General features: G+C 33.8%; 1 protein-coding gene across 1 annotated transcript; it reads left to right on the top strand.

Moving 5' to 3' along the window:
* The first annotated feature begins 11,822 nt into the window (after positions 1-11,822).
* On the top strand, positions 11,823-12,836 carry LOC115696606 (uncharacterized). Its single transcript, XM_030623499.1, has one exon. The coding sequence runs from the start codon at positions 11,823-11,825 to the stop codon at positions 12,834-12,836; it is 1,014 nt and encodes a 337-aa protein (XP_030479359.1).
* Positions 12,837-20,725: the final 7,889 nt, after the last annotated feature.

Raw genomic sequence — 20,725 nt, 5'->3', positions numbered from 1 at the left:
GGATGATTTCTTTCGAGCTTAACCAAACGAAAATAAATGGTGGAGATCTCATTTCACTTAGCTGAAATATCATTTATACAGGGTTAAGTGTTTTAAGGATAAAATACATTGTAGGGTGTTACGGTATTTTAATCCCTTTACAGTGTAAATCATATATATAGAGGATCATTGATCACATTAGGGTTATAACAATGGATAACTAATGACGTGTCTGTTGGGTTTTATGCCCTAAATAAAACTCATTACAATGTGATTAGTTATCAATTTAGAAGTGAAGTATGTTTACATGTATGTTACATGTTTATGGTTTAATACATATATTTGATATATCCACAAAATCAGTTAAATCCAGAACATATAGTTATTCACAATTACAGTATCGTCAATACAGTGGAATGTGATTGTGATTATATGATTCAAAAGATTTGGTCCCTGTTCATCAGTGTTTTGTATTTACACTGATGTGATAATCAGCGATGAAGTATACTTACACTTGGAGTAAGTGTTATGTTCTTTCCAGAACATTGGTAAAGTATACTGGTTTCGAATGCATGGAGTATGCATTGGACTGGACCGATATTGAACTTGGTTAAAGATATTGTAAACATACCGTTGTATCTTTCCAAGTCAATGTCAGAAGTTGATCTTAGATTAAGAGAATCTAAATCCTGATATGCTTAGGCTCAATCTCAGGAGTGCTATTCTTGTTCTTTGATTTATTAGTTAAAGCCTGTTTTGAGTCAGGATAATACATATATTTTGGGAACATGATAGCATAACTGAATAGGGAGTGCTAAACATAAATATGGAAATCTATAGCTTCTACTGGTGTATAGAAGTAAAGTGATGATTCCTTTTGAGCTTAGTTAAATAGAAGTAAATGGATGAGCTCTTGTTTCAGTGACTATATATTAGATCACTAAAACATCATTTACAGGTAACTAAGTGTTCAAATGGGCAAAATACATTGAGGGGTGTAAACGGTAAATTAGTCCCGTCTCGATGTAAATCATCTATATAGAGGATCTCTAAATCACATTAAGATTATAACAATGGTTAAATGAGATAGCATATTGATATCGTGAAACATATGATATGCTCTATATAAGTCTGAGAGTGCAATTCCAAGTTCTAAGAGTGGATTCAACGAGGAATTAATAAGTTAGGGATTTACTTGGTAAATCGGTTCAACTTATTGGAAGCTCAGAATATAGATCTATGGTCCCCATTCTAGTTGAGACTATACTGTTTGTAGGACTCGATAATTGATTTATGATTAATCAATTATAATTCTAAAAGTTAGACTATGTCTAATTTGTGAATTCTCACAGTTTAGGGATGAAATCGTAAATAAGAGGGTTTTTAGGTTAAATTATTAATTATGAGACTTTGCATGTCTGAATTAATAATTAATTTTAAATGGCAATATTATTTAATAATCTATTTTAGTTATTAAATAATTGGTTTTGGCATTTAAATGATTAGAATTGGAAAAATGGCATTTTTGGAGAAATAGAAATAAAATTGAGGAAACTGCAAAATCAATGTGAGGCCTTTTCACACCATGGCCGGCCACATCATTGCTTTTTCCCAATTATTATTTTTCAATTTAATTTGTCATTTAATTGCTAATCAAAGCCTAGCCTAAATAGGAAAGTGGTGAATCACACTAAATAAGGCAGTTATTCTATTACACAGTAAAAGAGGAAACTGATTATTTGGAAAGTTGTGGTCTTCTCTTTTCCTATTTATAGCAGCCCCTCTCTTCTCTTTGTATGAATGCATGTGTTGCTTGAGAAACTTTGCTCTGCAAAGTGTATCACACGAAAATAAGAGAGAAAACAAAGAGAGATTTCGAAATTCCCTAGTGAGAGAGAAGTGCCCACTCACATCATTCAGTATCTCATCATAGTTTGGAAGACTGTGAAGGATCACATCCAACTGAAGAACTTTCGGGCTCAGATCTTGATTATACTCTGCTACAGACAGGAATCAAGAGTTAGAGATCTGAGTGGAAGGAGACATAAATTCCGCTGCAATCACTGTAAGTTATTCTTAACTTTTATGTGTTTAGTTCATCGTTTTAGAAGTTCAATATTAGGTTGTTAAATCAACAAACTTGCAATAGATCTAAGATCCCGGATAAATATAATACCAACAACTGGCACCAGAGCCATGGTAATTGATTTACTTGCAAGAAATTTGGACTTAAAACGATTTGCTTGTGATTTGGATGGTTTCATGTTGTGTCATATTGATGTTTGATTGATGTTTGTGAATTCTGGGAAAAATAATTGATTGTCTGTATATGGAATTATTTTTATTGGATAGTTTGGAAAATTCTAAGCAATTTACCTTTTTACAGAACTCGATTTCGATTTAATTTGAATTAGTCATGAATTTTTAAAAATCGGGAAAAACCTAGGTGGTTAGCACCTCCCCTACGCGCGCGGAAATCATGCGCAGGAGTGCTTGCGCCCAGATTTTTGGGCTGTGGCTCCTCTCCCACGCGCCCTGCATGCTGTCCGTACCACCTGCTATTTTCTTCGTTTTCTTCGATTTTTCATGCTATTTCATGGAATTAAATTCCGATTTTTTGTGTAGTTTTGTATGTTGATTTTTGTTTTTCAAATTTCAAATCTAATTATCAGAAATAAATTAATTTTAATTTTTTAAAATTAATTTTAGATATTAGTGCAATTTGATTTTGAAAATGGGAAAAATCAAGTTTTGCTTACCTTTTTTCTTATTTCCTTTAAAATTTGATTATTTTATTTTTTTTAAGGTCAGATATATTTTTTTTTTTTGGTAACTTGACCTTAATTAAAATAAGATCCAAATAATCATGATAATTTTAAAAGAGGAAATAAGGTAATTTTGTTAACTTTTAAATTTTGTTATTTTTCAATTAAATTAAGTTGTAAAATAAGAAAAGGGTATATGTTTACTATTTTCTATTTTATTATTTAATTTATTAAATAACATGAAATTTAAAAGGAAAGTTGACAGTTTAATTTTGAAATGCATTTAGGTTACCCAAAACCTAATTTTTCAAAATTGTAGGTTTAATTTTAATATTATTTTTTCGAAATATAGATTTAAAATTAAATAAATCCTACATCCAACTATCCAGATCTAACCTTGTTGCAGGAGTATGTGTTTTAGATTGTTTGTAAGTTTTTCTAAAACCTATTATTACTTGATCTAAATTGCTAGGGTTAACTTGTTGACAGATCAAATGATCTGATTTTAACCCATGGTTCAATTGATGATAGATCAAGTTGATAATTTGTAACAGGTAATTTTTACAAACTTCTTTCATCTGTGTATGACCTAGTAACATGATAGGATCCATCCAAATCTGTGTGCCTGTGTGAGCCTATATGTTTAATTTCTATTATAGATACATATAGGTTGTTGTTGCTAAATAAAATGTCATAACCTGATAGATTTTATTTAGGCTCATTTAGTTAATGGGCCTATTCAATTAATAATAGTTGTTCATTTTAAGGTTAAATTCCTCTCTTTTGGGCCTTGTGTGAGAGTTGGGAGCCTTAGAAGTGGGTGCGACATACTGGACCCAGCTCCCCCTCACATGAACAACCCCAATTGTGAAGGCCCATTTGCCTGATTTGGATAACTGTGCTAGGTTAATTATATTAGTTTGACCTAATAAAAAATTGAATAGCAACATAATTAATTTCTTCGAAATTAATTTAAGAAAAACATAGTTTAATGAATTTCATTTCTGGATAAACTATTTGTATTTTTCTTGTATTTAATTAAATAAAGAATTTTAACTAACTAGATTCTTTCTGAAACATACTTTTATTATTTCATTAAATATTCTTATTTAAGTTATGAATTAGTATTTACTAATTTTTTTTAACTTAAATTTGAATATATTTTGATAATAATGTTAAGCTGAGGAATTCTAGGAATTAGTTATTGAAGATTCTTAGAAGATATTATTTTAAGTTGGTTTTAAACTTAAAAAGGGAATATCTTTAAATTAGGTAGTTACTACCTAATTTTGATATTTAATTAAATGATGTTTGGAAAATTTTAAGTTTGTAAATTATAGATTCTTTCTATAATAACTTAAATTAGATATTTTCCAGATCTTGAAAAGATACTTAGTAGAATTGAGATATTTTCTAGATAGTTATTTCCATACTAATTATTATTTCTAATCTAGGAAAATATCATTGATTATGAAATTAATTGGTTAATAATTAATTTTGGTACAATTCAATTAATGATATTTTTCCTTGTATTAAATTGGAAATTATTGATTAAGTCTTCTCTATACTTAATTATTTGTTTCCTGAATTTAATACATTTAATTAAATTGAAAATTAAATGTCTAAGCTGATTTTAATTATGATACTTAAATATTATTATTTTCATGATATTTAATTAAATAAGAAAATTATTTTAAGTTGGGTATTTCCATAACAACTTAAATTTGAATAATTTTCATAATATATTTTATTTATTTTATTAATCATTTTTCAAAATAGCATTTAATTATGCAAGATGATTTTGAATTTATCTTGAAAGATAGATTGAAGTTGTAAATTAATTATTTTAATTAATTTTGAATCAACTTAAATCAATGATCTTTCTCATTTAATGATTAATTTAAAATAAAGGAACTGAAATATATTATTAGAAATTGGATTAATTAGTCAAGAAAATCTAGATAGATAATATTTTTGCTTGAGGTATTTTTTCTAAGTAAAGTTTGATTTATTTTAAATGTATTTCAAAAATTGTGTATTTTTGGAAATACAATATATATATATATATATTTGTAGAAAATTTTAATTTGAGTTGCAAATAAATTAATACAACTTAAATTAAGTAATTTTCTTAATATTTGTTGGAAAATTAACACTAAGATGGAAATAATTCATTTTATTTTCTTAACCATCTAAGTTTAATTTTTACAAATATTGAATTAAATTTTATTTAGATTCTATTCTAAATTTAAAATTTAATAAATATATATAGATTTAAAATAAATAAATAATAGAAGAAAATACAATTTAAATAATGAGCTTTATTATTTTAAGATATTCGATCTCCATTGTTGGTTTTACATAGCTATTGTTTTAGTGAGTAATCCTCCCTAATGGAGGAACGTTCATTGGCAAGTTAGCGCCGCTTAATCTCGAAAGATAAGTATGTTTGTAAGTGTTTTATATTAGTATTAACCACCCTAATGGTGGGTACTGTATAAGACTTACAAACGTATGAAACAATGGTAGAAGCTCATGAAATAAGAATGACCTTGACTCTCGCCTAAACGGGACAACGTCGGATTCTCTTTTCGATCGAATAAAAGGTTGCTAGAAGGTTTGCTATTCTAGATGAGCTGACAACTCTATTCAATGAATGATAGCTTTGACTCTCGCCTAAACGGGACACTGATATCAGTTTGTTGAAAACCTTGGAAATTATTTAGGATTGAATTTTTTTTGTATTTTCTCTAGTCATTCCTAGTTGCTGTATGCTAATAATTTCTGAATGAGATTTTGTGATAAACCATAACTGATATCTATGTACTATCTTGTAGTGTCCTGAATTGAAATGTCAAATCCCATGTTGTCACTCTTAACTGAAAATAAGCTAAATGGGTCTAACTTCCCAAAGTGGAGAGAGAACATTCATATTGCTCTCATAGGTGAAAGTGCCTCGTTTGTGTTGACTGAGCCGTCCCCTGAGCAGCCAAGTGACAATGCAACCAAAGCTGTGAAAGAGAAGTTCGAGCGTTGGCATAATGCTAACAATAAAGCTCGTTACTTCATGCTTTCCAGCATGGTTGACACCTTGAAAACAAGGTTTGCAAACACTGTCACGGCTGCAGAAATCATGACGCAGTTAACTGAGCTATTCGGTATGGCATCTATTCAGTCTCGTTTCGACGCGAGTAAGAAATTCATCAACACACGGATGGAACCCCATCAGAATGTGTGTGATCACCTTCCCCAGATGGCTAGTTATTTCCAGGAAGCCCAGAATCATGGTGCTGAAATGGATCAGACTACTCAAGTGAGTCTCATCTTGAATAGCCTGACTCCAGATTTTCTGCCCTACACATCAAATTATGTCATGAATAAGAAGGAACAAGACTTTCATACTTTAGTCAATGACCTTCAGACATATGAAAATTTGATTGGAGGTCCCAAGAAAAGAGGGAATAAACCTCAGAATTCTGGAAATGGTAATAAGACAAGTAATCCTAAGGCACTTGTTGCTTCTACTTCCAAATCCCATCATAAGAAGAAGTGGAAAAATGCCAAGAAGCGAGCTCAAGCTGCGAATGCAGCTAGGAACAAAAATGCTGGAGCTTCTGGCAATATACAAAAAGGAAAATGTTTCTACTGCAATGAGAAAGGCCATTGGAAATCCCAATGTCCTAAGTATCTCGCAAAGAAACAAGGTATTTTCTTTATAAACTGATGTGTTTTTAGTGAATTATTATCCTTTTGGATTAATAATTCTGGACTACTAACCTTGTTTATTATTCCTCTTATAGCTAAAGCTTCTTAAACTCGGGTGCTGTCTTAACGAGTTGGATTAGAAAGCTGGATGGTGGATGGAGATTGTCTATAATAAAGAAGAAGCTCTTTCTTTTGAATTAATTGTTTAGTTTTTCAAATAATTTGGATTTCAAGTTTGGGATCTTAATTCCCTGTTTGGTTCTCATAAATATTGCAAACAATTTTTGGTTTATAATAAAATATCTTTTTCAATTATATTGCAATTTATGAGTTGAGCTTCAGTTCTTTATTTTATCTATTACCGATTATTATATTTATTATGTTTGAATGTGTATGTGTTTTTATTATTGATGCAAATTCAAAAAGTATTTAAACTCTTTACAGAGTTATTACTACATAAACACTAGAAGTTATTTCTATGTTTATGAATAATTGTTGGTTTCAAAAACAATTATTTGAGAATTTGTTTAATAAAAAGATCTTTTGATCTGATAGGGGTGGAGAAAAGTTAAGAATAATATGCAGTTCAAACGATTTTTTATATCTAATGAACTCTGGATTATATTCAACTCCACAGACTCTCTATCACTCTTAGAGATTTACAACCTTTAGGGGTGGACCATAATCTCTATAAACTTAGGGGTGGACTTTATTCTACAGTACCCTTTGTGGCACATATTTTTAAACATGGAAATAATATAATAAATTAGCTATTATCAGAATAAATCCTTGATCTTGATTATATGTTCCAGTTTAGATTTACTGTTGTAATAGTTATTGATACCATTAAAGTTCTTTGATAATGTTTCACATTACCTTGGTTGAGTGGGAGAATATTAAAATTCTTTACCCATCTTCGTTTGGTTGATAATTGTGATAGTAACTTAAGAACACCTCTGATAAAAACAAGTCTAACCATTCACATGGATAGAAATAACTTATCAGAATTATGAGAGTAAGATAGAAGAATTCTTGCATAGTCTATTCGAAAGACTGATTCAAGATGTCTATTTCTCATAACATTTTATGGTATCTTGATTTGATTGCTTAAATCTCTAGCAAGTATTTTTCACTTCAAATACTAGACTGCTATGTTGTTGAACTAATCTTAAAGAAACTTACAGTTTCGGCTTAAGATAATAAGTCACAACAAGATGTTCCCAGAAACAATAGTAAAAGGTTAAAAGTTTCTAACCAGACATCTGCTATTGAGTGGGAGCCATCTGAGATGTAATCAAATGGGGAACATTAGCGGACAATCAAGAAAGATTTACAAAAGTGACGTATATGTTATTAAGGAACTATTCATTAGTGATCCTGATATGCAAACCGACTCATTGTGAGATGGTGGTTACTCTGGGGGTGGAGGAATCATTATAGAAGAGTGTTAAAACCGATCTATAATAATTCAAGCTTCATCAGAGAAGATATAACTTTGTAAATTAAAAATTACCAGAAAGTTATTTTACTGAAGAAAATTCTACACTGCATTATCTCAATTCCAAATTTTAAAATTTGAGAGATATGTCTTCTGGTTGTTCAGATGTACTTAATGGACAGTAAGGATTTCAGTATCCCTTGACGAGTAAAGCATAAGTTAGGGAAGGTTTCATGTGTCTCATGAACCTGATTCCAGATATATGGGTGGATTCAAAAGATACTACACTTGATCAGAGGATCAAGACAAAAGATTGATTGTAATGCATTATATGTTTTATGTTAGTGCAAGTGGGAGTTTGTTGGGTTTTATGCCCTAAATAAAACTCATTACAATCTGATTAGTTATCAATTTAGAAGTGAAGTATGTTTACATGTATGTTACATGTTTATGGTTTAATACATATATTTGATATATCCACAAAATTAGTTAAATCCAGAACATATAGTTATTCACAATTACAGTATCGTCAATACAGTGGAATGTGATTGTGATTATATGATTCAAAAGATTTGGTCCCTGTTCATCAGTGTTTTGGATTTACACTGATGTGATAATCAGCGATGAAGTATACTTACACTTGGAGTAAGTGTTATGTTCTTTCCATAACATTGGTAAAGTATACTGGTTTCGAATGCATGGAGTATGCATTGGACTGGACCGATATTGAACTTGGTTAAAGATATTGTAAACATACCGTTGTATCTTTCCAAGTCAATGTCAGAAGTTGATCTTAGATTAAGAGAATCTAAATCCTGATATGCTTAGGCTCAATCTCAGGAGTGCTATTCTTGTTCTTTGATTTATTAGTTAAAGCCTGTTTTGAGTCAGGATAATACATATATTTTGGGAACATGATAGCATAACTGAATAGGGAGTGCTAAACATAAATATGGAAATCTATAGCTTCTACTGGTGTATAGAAGTAAAGTGATGATTCCTTTTGAGCTTAGTTAAATAGAAGTAAATGGATGAGCTCTTGTTTCAGTGACTATATATTAGATCACTAAAACATCATTTACAGGTAACTAAGTGTTCAAATGGGCAAAATACATTGAGGGGTGTAAACGGTAAATTAGTCCCGTCTCGATGTAAATCATCTATATAGAGGATCTCTAAATCACATTAAGATTATAACAATGGTTAAATGAGATAGCATATTGATATCGTGAAACATATGATATGCTCTATATAAGTCTGAGAGTGCAATTCCAAGTTCTAAGAGTGGATTCAACGAGGAATTAATAAGTTAGGGATTTACTTGGTAAATCGGTTCAACTTATTGGAAGCTCAGAATATAGATCCATGGTCCCCATTCTAGTTGAGACTATACTGTTTGTAGGACTCTATAATTGATTTATGATTAATCAATTATAATTCTAAAAGTTAGACTATGTCTAATTTGTGAATTCTCACAGTTTAGGGATGAAATCGTAAATAAGAGGGTTTCTAGGTTTAATTATTAATTATGAGACTTTGCATGTCTGAATTAATAATTAATTTTAAATGGCAATATTATTTAATAATCTATTTTAGTTATTAAATAATTGGTTTTGGCATTTAAATGATTAGAATTGGAAAAATGGCATTTTTGGAGAAATAGAAATAAAATTGAGGAAACTGCAAAATCAATGTGAGGCCTTTTCACACCATGGCCGGCCACATCATTGCTTTTTCCCAATTAGTATTTTTCAATTTAATTTGTCATTTAATTGCTAATCAAAGCCTAGCCTAAATAGGAAAGTGGTGAATCACACTAAATAAGGCAGTTATTCTATTACACAGTAAAAGAGGAAACTGTTTATTTGGAAAGTTGTGGTCTTCTCTTTTCCTATTTATAGCAGCCCCTCTCTTCTCTTTGTATGAATGCATGTGTTGCTTGAGAAACTTTGCTCTGCAAAGTGTATCACACGAAAATAAGAGAGAAAACAAAGAGAGATTTCGAAATTCCCTAGTGAGAGAGAAGTGCCCACTCACATCATTCAGTATCTCATCATAGTTTGGAAGACTGTGAAGGATCACATCCAACTGAAGAACTTTCGGGCTCAGATCTTGATTATACTCTGCTATAGACAGGAATCAAGGGTTAGAGATCTGAGTGGAAGGAGACATAAATTTCGCTGCAATCACTGTAAGTTATTCTTAACTTTTATGTGTTTAGTTCATCGTTTTAGAAGTTCAATATTAGGTTGTTAAATCAACATACTTGCAATAGATCTAAGATCCTGGATAAATATAATACCAACATTGTCTATATCATGGAACATATAGAACGTTCTATATGACTGAGAGTGCAATTCCAAGTTCTAAGTGTGCAATTAATAAGTTAGGGAATTTACTTGGTAAATTCGGTTCGACTTATTGGAAGCTCGGTTATATAGACCCATGGTCCCCATACTAGTTGAGACCATACTGCTTATAAGACTCAGTTAATTGATTTTAATTAATCAATTAAAATTCTAAAAGTTAGACTATGTCTACTTTATGAATTTTCACTAAGCAAGGGCGAAATTGTAAAGAAAAGAGACTTTAGGTTTATTTATTGATTAAGAGACTTTACAAGTCTAAATTAATAATTATATTAAATGGTAATATTATTTAATAATTGTTTTTAAGTTATTAAATAATTAGAATTGGCATTTAAAAGGTTAAATTAGAAAATTGGCATTTTTGAGAAAATGGGAATGGAAAATAACAAAATGGGAAAGTTGCAAAGTGAGGCCCAATACCCTTTGTATGGCCGGCCACTATGCATGAGAATTGCCATTTGTAGTTTCCATTATTTTAATGCCATACAATTGTAACCTAAACCTAGAGGGTTTTCTATAAATAGAAAGTGTTGGCTTGAGGAAACTCACACATCTTTGATCACATTAGTTTCCCTCAAAAAATGTCTCACACGCCTCTCTCTCTTTTTTTTTTCTCTGTATTTTCGAAAATCCTTGAGTGATGAGTAGTGCCCACACACATCAAGTGGTATCTCAATCATAGTATGTAAGACTATGGAAAATCTGCATCAAAGAAGGAGAAAAGAAGTTCCAGATTCAGATATTGATTATGCTCTGCTACAGAAAGGAATCAAGGGCTAGAGATCTGAATGGAAGGAGTCATATTATTCCGCTGCACCCACTGTAAGGTTTTTCTAACTTTATATGTGTTTATTTTCATTGTTTTAGAATTCATATTAGGATGTTAATCAAACATACTTGTTAGTAAATCTAGATCCTGGTAAAATAAATTCCCACAATGTCAACTAACAAGATTCCTGTGACCACATGCCGGGAGATGGATGAGATTATCAGGAAATTTTTGTGGGCTGGGAGTGTTGAGAAGGATAGATATATGGCTATTCGGTCGTGGGATCACATATGTCAGCCTAAGGCCTCGAGGGGTTTTGGTCTTAGAAGGTTTGAGGATATTAATAAAGCTCTTTTGGCCAAGTTAGGATGGCTCTTAGCTTGCAGGATTGACAAACCTTGGGTGAATTGCCTTCTCAAGAAGTATTGCTGCAATGAGAATTTTTGGAATGTTCGGCCAAAAGACAGTGACTCTACCCTGTGGAAGAGTATCCTGGGTACTAGAGACATAATTCGGGTTGGTGTTATGTCCCTAGGTGCTTCTGGTGAAGCTATTGACTTCTGGAGCCAACCTTGGATCCCTTGGCTCAACCCAATGGAATTTACTGATATTATGTGCAGGTTGAGAAGCCAGAGATTTACTGTCAGAACGATTGCGGATGTCTCAATTGGACATAACTGGAATGAGGATCTTATCTTGCAGATTTTTGGGGAAGAGTTAGGAAGGAAAATTATTTCTATTCCTCGCATCCCTAATTCTTTTCATGATAGAGTGGTCTGGAAAGTTTGAATCACGGCATGTTCTCAGTAAAAGATGCTTATATTCTTGATCAGGGGTTCAGATTTGGTCCAAGGAAGGATAAATGGAAATGGATATGGGACCCTGGGTTACATCCAAGGATTTCTTTGATGCTGTGGAAAGTTATAAATGATGCCCTTCCTACTGCAGAGAGAGTCTCTGCCTTTACTAGGTTTGGCTGCTGCTTCTATGAGAGTGAAAGTGAAGACACCATCCATTTGTTTAAGGAGTGTGCCTTTGCAAAAGCAATCTGGTTTGCTGGCCGGTTCCCCTTTGTAGTAGACTCTATACACTATAGTAACATAATTGATTTTGTGGAAGCTATCCTATCTTCTCTCCCGGGGGATCTAAGAAAGGAGGTTACCATCTATATTGGGTGTGTGTTCCAAGCAATTTGGAAGTGTAGGAATATGGTTAGGATAAATGGGTGCGATGCTGATGTTACTTCTGTTATATCTGAGGCTGCTACTGTCTTTTTGGAGCTCTGGGAATGCCGGGATAATGACCAGAGTATGGTCTTTTCAGAATTCTACGTAGAAGAGGTGGTGCGAAGCGATCTAGCTGACCATATTGTTTTCACTGACGCGTCTTGGAAGGAGGGGGTTGGTGGCTATGCGGTGGTTGCGATCCACAGAACAGATAATTCCTGGTGTTATAAGTTAGATTCTAGTGTCGCTTCGTGTCCTTTGGAAGCTGAGTCTCGTGCCGTTCTTCTAGCTCTAGAACTTGCTGTGCAAAACTCTTGGTCTAGAGTTTATTTTCTATCTGATTGCAGGGTGCTAGTTAAAGCTTTGGAGCAGTTTTCCCCCCCTCCCGATTGGAGATTTTTAAATATTTCTTTAGGAGTTTTAGATTTGATGAATGTAATTTCGGATTGTAAGTTCTATTTTATTCACAGAGATTCTAACTCTATTGCAGATGGCTTGGCCAAAAGAGCTAGATTGTCTAGCCATGAGAGTTTTTCAAGGGGAGGGAATTCCCCCAATGATTCCCGATTACTTTTCTTTGATTAATTGAACTTGTTTTCTTTCAAAAAAAAAAAAATACCTTAGAGTAATATGAGTATTATGTCCTTTTATTTTTTTATTTTTTTACTTGTTTTCTTTTAATTTTATTTTTATTTCTTTCCTTCATGATATATAATATAACATACAAATATTATACCTTAGACTAATATGAATATACCACAACAATTTTATAGTCAAATAAATATATAAAAAAAAAACTTAAATAAACTTCTACAAGTTTTTTTTCTCTTTCTTTCATGATATACCATAGCAAATAAAATAATATACCACTCTATTTATTTATTAATATATCATAGCACATAATAAAGATATATCGTACAAAATAAAAAAAAAATACTAAAAACATAAAGTAATATTTAATATTTTTTTTTCTTTCTATCCCTCACGATATACTTTATCACATACAAATGATATACCTTAGACCAATATGAATATATCATAAACTTAAACGAATATACTATTAAATGATTTTTTTTTCTACGATATACAATAGCATATAAAAACTATATTCTGCAATCATAAGCATAAATAGTATAGTGAAAAATTAATATGCCACCAGTATAGTGGAAAAAATATATACATACCAAAAACTTAATTTAATATTCCACATGTTTTTTTTTTCTTTTTCTTTTCTTCATGATATATTAATGAACATAAAGACAATATTTCCTAGTGAAATATAACTTTACCTCAAACTTAAACTAATATTCCACATTTTTTAATTTCCGTGTTTCGTTCATTATATACCATAACACATTAAAATAATATACCACAATCTTAAACTAATATACTACCTTTCTGTTTTTTTTAATATATTATTGCACATAAAAATGATATACTATTGTGCAAAATAAATATACCAAACACTTAATTATTCAAGGTTATAATTGTAATTTCATCATCAAACTTTTAATAGAATGGACATTCTGTTAATTTTTATAAAAATGAACATTTATTAACTTAATTGTTAGATTTAGGGCCATTTTACATCTTGGCCCCGAAAACAATCATTTTTTTAATAGTTAAATTCACTACTACAAAAACCCCCTTTAGAGGCGGTTTTTAAGCCCTTTCAGCGTCGGTTTTCACGAAATTCGCTACCGACGCTGATCAGGGCGACGCTAAAGGGTTTATATGAACCGACACCATATGTACCCCTATGGCGTCGGTTATTATGAAATAACCGACGCCATAGGACCCCTATTACGTAACCGACACCATAGGGGTACATATGGCGTCGGTTTTTATAAAATAACCGACTCCATAGGGGTTTACTAAAATTTTTTTTTCAGCTTTAATTAATATATTTTTTTTACATTTATTAAAATTCTAAATTTATTTTTGTATTATTAATTAAATTAAATTAAAGCATAAATAAAATTAAATTAAAAAGTTAAATAAATACAAATTTACATTGCTCTAAGTGTTTGTATATTAGGTATTTTTTTATTGATATTTTATATTTTATAATATGTGTTTGTATTCTATTATTTTAGTATCATTTTTATAATTTTTTAAGTTATGTTTTATATAATAATTAGTATATTGAATAATAAAATAATGTGTAATATTTTAATTTTTATGTAATTTAATATTTTTATACATTTAAATTTTATAATATGGGTTTGTATTTTTCTAGTATATTATTATTACTTTTATAATTTTTTAAGTTATGTTTTGTATAATAATTAGTTTATTGAATAATAAAATAATGTGTAATATTTTAATTTTTATGTAATTTAATATTTTTATACATTTAAATTTTATAATATGGGTTTGTATTTTTCTAGTATATTAGTATTATTTTTTATAATTTTGTAAGTTATGTTTTGTATAATAATTAGTTTATTGAATAATAAAATAATGTGTAATATTTTAATTTTTATGTAATTTAATATTTTTATACATTTAAATTGTATAATATGGGTTTGTATTTTTCTAGTATATTATTATTATTTTTATAATTTTTTAAGTTATGTTTTGTATAATAATTAGTTTATTGAATAATAAAATCATGTGTAATATTTTAATTTTGATGTAATTTAATATTTTTATACATTTAAATTTTATAATATGGGTTTGTATTTTTCTAGTATATTAGTATTATTTTTATAATTTTTTAAGTTATGTTTTGTATAATAATTAGTATATTATCCCAATATTTTTGTATTTTTTTAGCTTACTATATCTATCCTTAACACTCAAGAATATCTATCCTATGTATTAATATTATTCGAAAATTACTCTAAGTATTTAAGGATTATCTAAATATATATAAAAAATATTCTTATAAAAGTAAGTTAAAGAAAACATACCTTATACCAAAAATTATGTAACACCCTAACTATCTTAGGCGTATTACGTGATTTTTAAACGTACTGTGCAGCTCGTTGCTAATCAACGAGGTTTATGGAAAAACGTGATTAATTAAAATTTTGCTTTTTCATTAAACTTATAAACCATTTTACAAAAAGTCTCGGGATCCCGATTTATAAAAATATTTACAAACGTTTTTACTGTTCAACTTTTACATCAAAATAAAGTCGTCTAACGACAGTTACAAAATCTCAGCCCTGCTGTCCCGAGGATCGTACGCTCCAGGCCTAACCGCCCCGACATGTACAATCTCAAATGCTCGGTCACGGTCCATCAGCTACAGCCTTGCCTTTACCTACACATGAACGTAAACTGTGAGTCGACAGACTCAGTAAGAAAAGCATACTAATATCATACATAAAACTGACTGCCGTGTCCAACACGATACTGAGTCCCGCTACTGCCATGTCCAACATGGTACTGAGCACTACTGCCATGTCCAACATGGTACTGAGTTTTGAACGTTCAGGGGACGGTACTATTGACAAGTATCCTCCTGATCGGTCGAACCGGTCATACTCCGCCGCCGGTCATACTCCACTCGTACCGACGGGATAGGTCAATAAGCCGAACCACCAACCAGGTGTCGACTGATCGGTCGAACCGGTCATACTCCGCCGTCGGTCATACTCCACTCGTACCGACGTGACAGGGTTGGGTGGTTCGAAGCCTAAATACATATCTAATGTAATCTAACAGGCTTCCTACATGCACGCTAAACATGTAATCTACATATGCATACCGTTATACTAATCGTACCTGGATTCCGATTTCGTGTGTGCCGTCAACCCGACCGGAACCGAAGCCGAACCCGCTGACATCGGCTCCTAAACCATAAAAATCACAACGCTATAAGTGACACGCTAAATCACTTCCCGGGGACTAAAACTCGAAACTAAAAGTTTCCCTATCGATAAAAAGCATGGCAATACCCCTAAAAACCCAAAAACGAGGAAAACTAGGGTTCGAAAATCCCCAACCCAACCGGCAGACCGGTTGCCCAACCGGAATTCCGGTTCTGGGAAATTCTGAACCCCCATCCGGAATTCCGGATGCTCAACCGGAATTCCGGTTCCTCGCAGGCAGCCAACTAAAAATCTCCTAACTTGACCAATTCGAACCCAATTGATCCCAAACTTTCCAGACCTGCTAAATAGACCCTAATAAACATTTCCAAGGCATCAAACCTACCCAGAAACCACATACACAAATTTTGCCATTGGAGCTCAAGCTTTGAGTTCCAAACTCAAGCTTGAGCAAAACCACATAAACAAGCAATCCACAAGCTTAATTCTACTAAACTAAGCATAAAAATACCTCTGCAAACTAACAGAAACATCCAGCAAATCACAGAAACAAAACATAGCATTTTCTCTCAAAATTCATAACTTTTTAACAAAGAAACTAAAAGCTTTGAACACCCTATCTAGCATGCTTCAAACAATCCAATTATTTATCACATAAACATGCTTTGAATCACACAAATTAACCTCAAAACACAGCAGCCAAAATCAACTAAAATCATGCATGCATTCATCACTTTTCATCATTTTTTTCAATAAAAACAAGTAAGAACTTAAGCCAAGAATTACCTCAACTAACAATCACTATGATCTTGCTAAAATGACTTGAAATCAACAAGGAAATCCAGCCCTAGCTGCTCCCCAAGCTTGGCCGAACAAGAGAGGAAAAGAGAGAGCTTGTGTGTGTGTGTTTTTTGGAATTTCTTCAAAAATGACTAAGTGTTGGAATTTTGGAAAAAAAAAAAAGAATATAACACATTTTATTTCAGCCAAATAATCACATAAATAATTATTTAATTTCCATTTAATAAATCATACAAAACAAAACACTAATGGGGCAAAAAGACCATTTTGCCCCTCCACCATAAAATCATGAAAATCATACTAAAGGGGTATTTTTGGGACATTCTAAATTCCCGGCCACTCCCGACATTCCCAATGTCTAAAACCCGTCCCCAAAATACTAACATACTAAGTTGTGATTTCTACTGAGCCAAACGCCGAGTTCCAAAATACCGGACACCGGAAATGCGAAATATAAAAACTGCTGATGACATAATTATGCATATCTGAATTCCATAAATAACAATGATAAATTATTTAAATAGCTATAAATAATTTCCTGATTAACATAAATAACTGCTAATTTCCAAATTAACTAAGCGGGCTTTACAACTATCCCCCCCTTAAAAGGATTTCGTCCCCAAAATCTAACCTGAATAACTCTGGAAATTGAGCTCGCATATCTGATTCTAGCTCCCAGGTGGCTTCTTCCACCTTACTGTTTCTCCAGAGAACTTTGACCAACGCTATGGTCTTATTCCGAAGGACTTTATCCTTCCTATCCAGGATCTGCACTGGCTGTTCTTCATAAGACATGTCTGACTGAAGCTGAAGGCTCTCATAACTGAGTATATGAGAGGGGTCTGAAACGTATTTTCTCAACATTGAGACATGAAATACGTTGTGCACTGCTGATAAAGCTGGAGGCAATGCTAACCGATATGCCACTTGACCTATCTTCTCGAGAATCTCGAAAGGTCCTGTAAACCTAGGGTATAACTTGCCTCTTTTCCCGAAACGTTTAATCCCCTTCATCGGAGATACTCGCAAAAACACATGGTCCCCTACTCGGAACTCAACATCCCTACGTTTCGGATCTGCGTAACTCTTCTGTCTGCTCTGGGAGGCAAGCATTCTAGCTTTAATCTTCTCTATTGCCTCATTGGTCCGCTGAACTGACTCTGGACCTAGGTATTTCCTCTCCCCTGTCTCATCCCAGTGGATAGGGGATCTGCATTTCCTACCGTACAACAGTTCGTAGGGTGCCATCCCTATCGTACTTTGGTAACTGTTGTTGTAAGAGAACTCTATCAACGGTAGATATTTACTCCATGAACCCTCAAAGTCCATAACACAGGCTCTCAGCATATCCTCCAAAATCTGAATTGTCCTTTCGGACTGACCATCTGTCTGAGGATGGAATGCTGTACTAAATTTTAGCTTCGTACCCATTGCCCGTTGCAAACTTTGCCAAAATTTGGAAGTGAATTTCGGATCCCTGTCCGAAACTATAGACTTCGGTACCCCGTGAAGTCTCACTATTTCCCTGACGTATAATTCTGCCAACTGATCCACTGTAAATGTTGTTCTGACCGGCAGAAAATGAGCAGATTTCGTAAACCGGTCCACCACTACCCAGATGGAATCATGCAAACCCGTGGTCCTAGGTAACCCGACCACAAAATCCATCGTAATATCCTCCCATTTCCATTCTGGTAGGGTTAGAGGCTGCAACAACCCTGCTGGTCTCTGATGTTCAGCCTTGATCTGCTGACACGTGAGGCATCTCGATACGAATTCTACCAAATTCTTCTTCATACCGTTCCACCAGAAGTACGGTTTCAAGTCTTGGTACATCTTGGTGGTGCCGGGATGTAGAGAATATGGAGTAGAATGAGCCTCCTCAAAGATCTCGTTCCTCAAGTCCACACTGTTCGGGACACAAACCCTGGCTTTATACAAAAGCACTCCACTAGCTGACACTGAAAAGTCCTTGGCTTGACCAGCCAATACCTCATCCCGGATCTTCACTAACTCCGGATCTGTCGTCTGAGCAACCTTTATTCTTTCTAACAGATCAGATTGCAGCGTTAAGTTGTGAAGCTGACCTACCACAAACTCAATGCTGGACCTAACCATATCCTCTGCTAGCTGAGGTGAGATCTGAACCATGCTAGCCACTTGCCCGGGACACTTTCTGCTCAGGGCATCGGCCACAACATTGGCTTTCCCGGGATGGTAAAGGATCTCACAATCATAGTCCTTCACTAATTCCAACAAACGCCTTTGTCTCATGTTCAAATCTTTCTGAGAAAAGAAATACTTGAGACTTTTATGGTCGGTATAGATCTCGCACTTCTCCCCATACAGGTAATGCCGCCAAATCTTCAGTGCAAAAACCACTGCGGCCAATTCTAGATCATGAGTCGGGTATCGCTGTTCATAATCCTTTAACTGACGGGAGGCGTAAGCGATAACCCGATCGGCTTGCATCAATACGCACCCCAAACCCTGTTTGGATGCGTCACAATAGACCACGAACTTCTCCTTGTCCGAAGGCAAAGCTAGCACGGAGCAAGAATCAATCTCTCGTTTCGGCTCCCGAAAACTAGCTTCGCATTTATCTGACCAGATAAATCGCTGATTCTTCTTTGTAAGCTCGGTTAGGGGCATTGAAATTTTGGAGAACCCCTCCACGAACCTACGGTAGTACCCAGCTAATCCCAAGAAGCTTCTGATCTCTGTCACTGTCTTCGGTCTCGGCCAATCCCTGACGGATTCGATCTTCCCGGGATCCACCTTGATCCCATCCTTACCCACAATGTGTCCTAAGAAGGACACCTGAGACAACCAGAACTCACATTTCTTGAACTTGGCGTAGAGTCTATGTTCTCGAAGTCGTTGCAGTACCATCTGAAGATGTAACTCATGCTCCTCTTCTGACTGAGAGTACACGAGGATGTCGTCGATAAACACAATCACACAGATATCGAGGAAATCCTTGAATACTCTATTCATCAGGTCCATGAATGCTGCAGGAGCATTGGTTAGTCCGAATGACATAACCAGGAACTCGTAATGTCCATACCTAGTGCGGAAAGCCGTCTTTGGAATGTCCTCCTCTCGGATCCTCAACTGATGATAACCCGAACGGAGATCAATCTTAGAAAAAACCGTCTTCCCCTGAAGCTGATCGAACAAATCATCGATCCTAGGTAATGGATATTTATTCTTCACCGTCAGCTTGTTCAACTCTCTGTAGTCGATGCACATCCTCATAGATCCATCCTTCTTCTTCACGAACAAAACCGGGGCTCCCCAGGGTGACACACTGGGCCGAATGAACCCTATGTCAAGCAACCCTTGGAGCTGAATCTTTAATTCCTTAAGTTCAGCTAGAGCCATCCTATACGGGGCTTTGGAAACCGGATCCACCCCTGGTGCCAAGTCAATCACGAAGTCAATCTCCCGCTGAGGTGGTAACCCTGGAAGTTCTTCGGGAAAAACGTCCAAAAATTCCCGAACCACACCGATGTCCTCTGGCCGAATGGTGTCTGGCCGAGTGGTGTCCACCACCACGGCCAGAAACCCTAAGCACCCACCGTGCAATAATTCTCTCGCTGACATAGCCGAGATCACCGGGATCCGAGATCCCTGAACCGAACCCACAAACACGAACGGTTCTTCACTTTCCGGTTGGAAGACCACCATCTTCCTCTTACAATCAATGCTCGGCGAATATTTAGATAGGAAATCCATTCCTAAAATAATATCAAATTCGACTAAGCTCATCTCTATCAGATCAGCGCTTAACTCCCTACCATCTATCCTGATCGGCATAGACCTAATCCACCTATTGGAGATAACCAATTCTCCGCTGTGTAATGTGGTTCCAAACCCCGATTCATATCT

This window comes from Cannabis sativa, chromosome 7 (assembly GCF_029168945.1).
Source record: "Cannabis sativa cultivar Pink pepper isolate KNU-18-1 chromosome 7, ASM2916894v1, whole genome shotgun sequence".
Lineage (NCBI taxonomy): Eukaryota > Viridiplantae > Streptophyta > Magnoliopsida > Rosales > Cannabaceae > Cannabis > Cannabis sativa.
The sequence above is the reverse complement of the archived record's forward strand: the minus strand, read 5'-3'. Positions and strand labels throughout refer to the sequence as shown.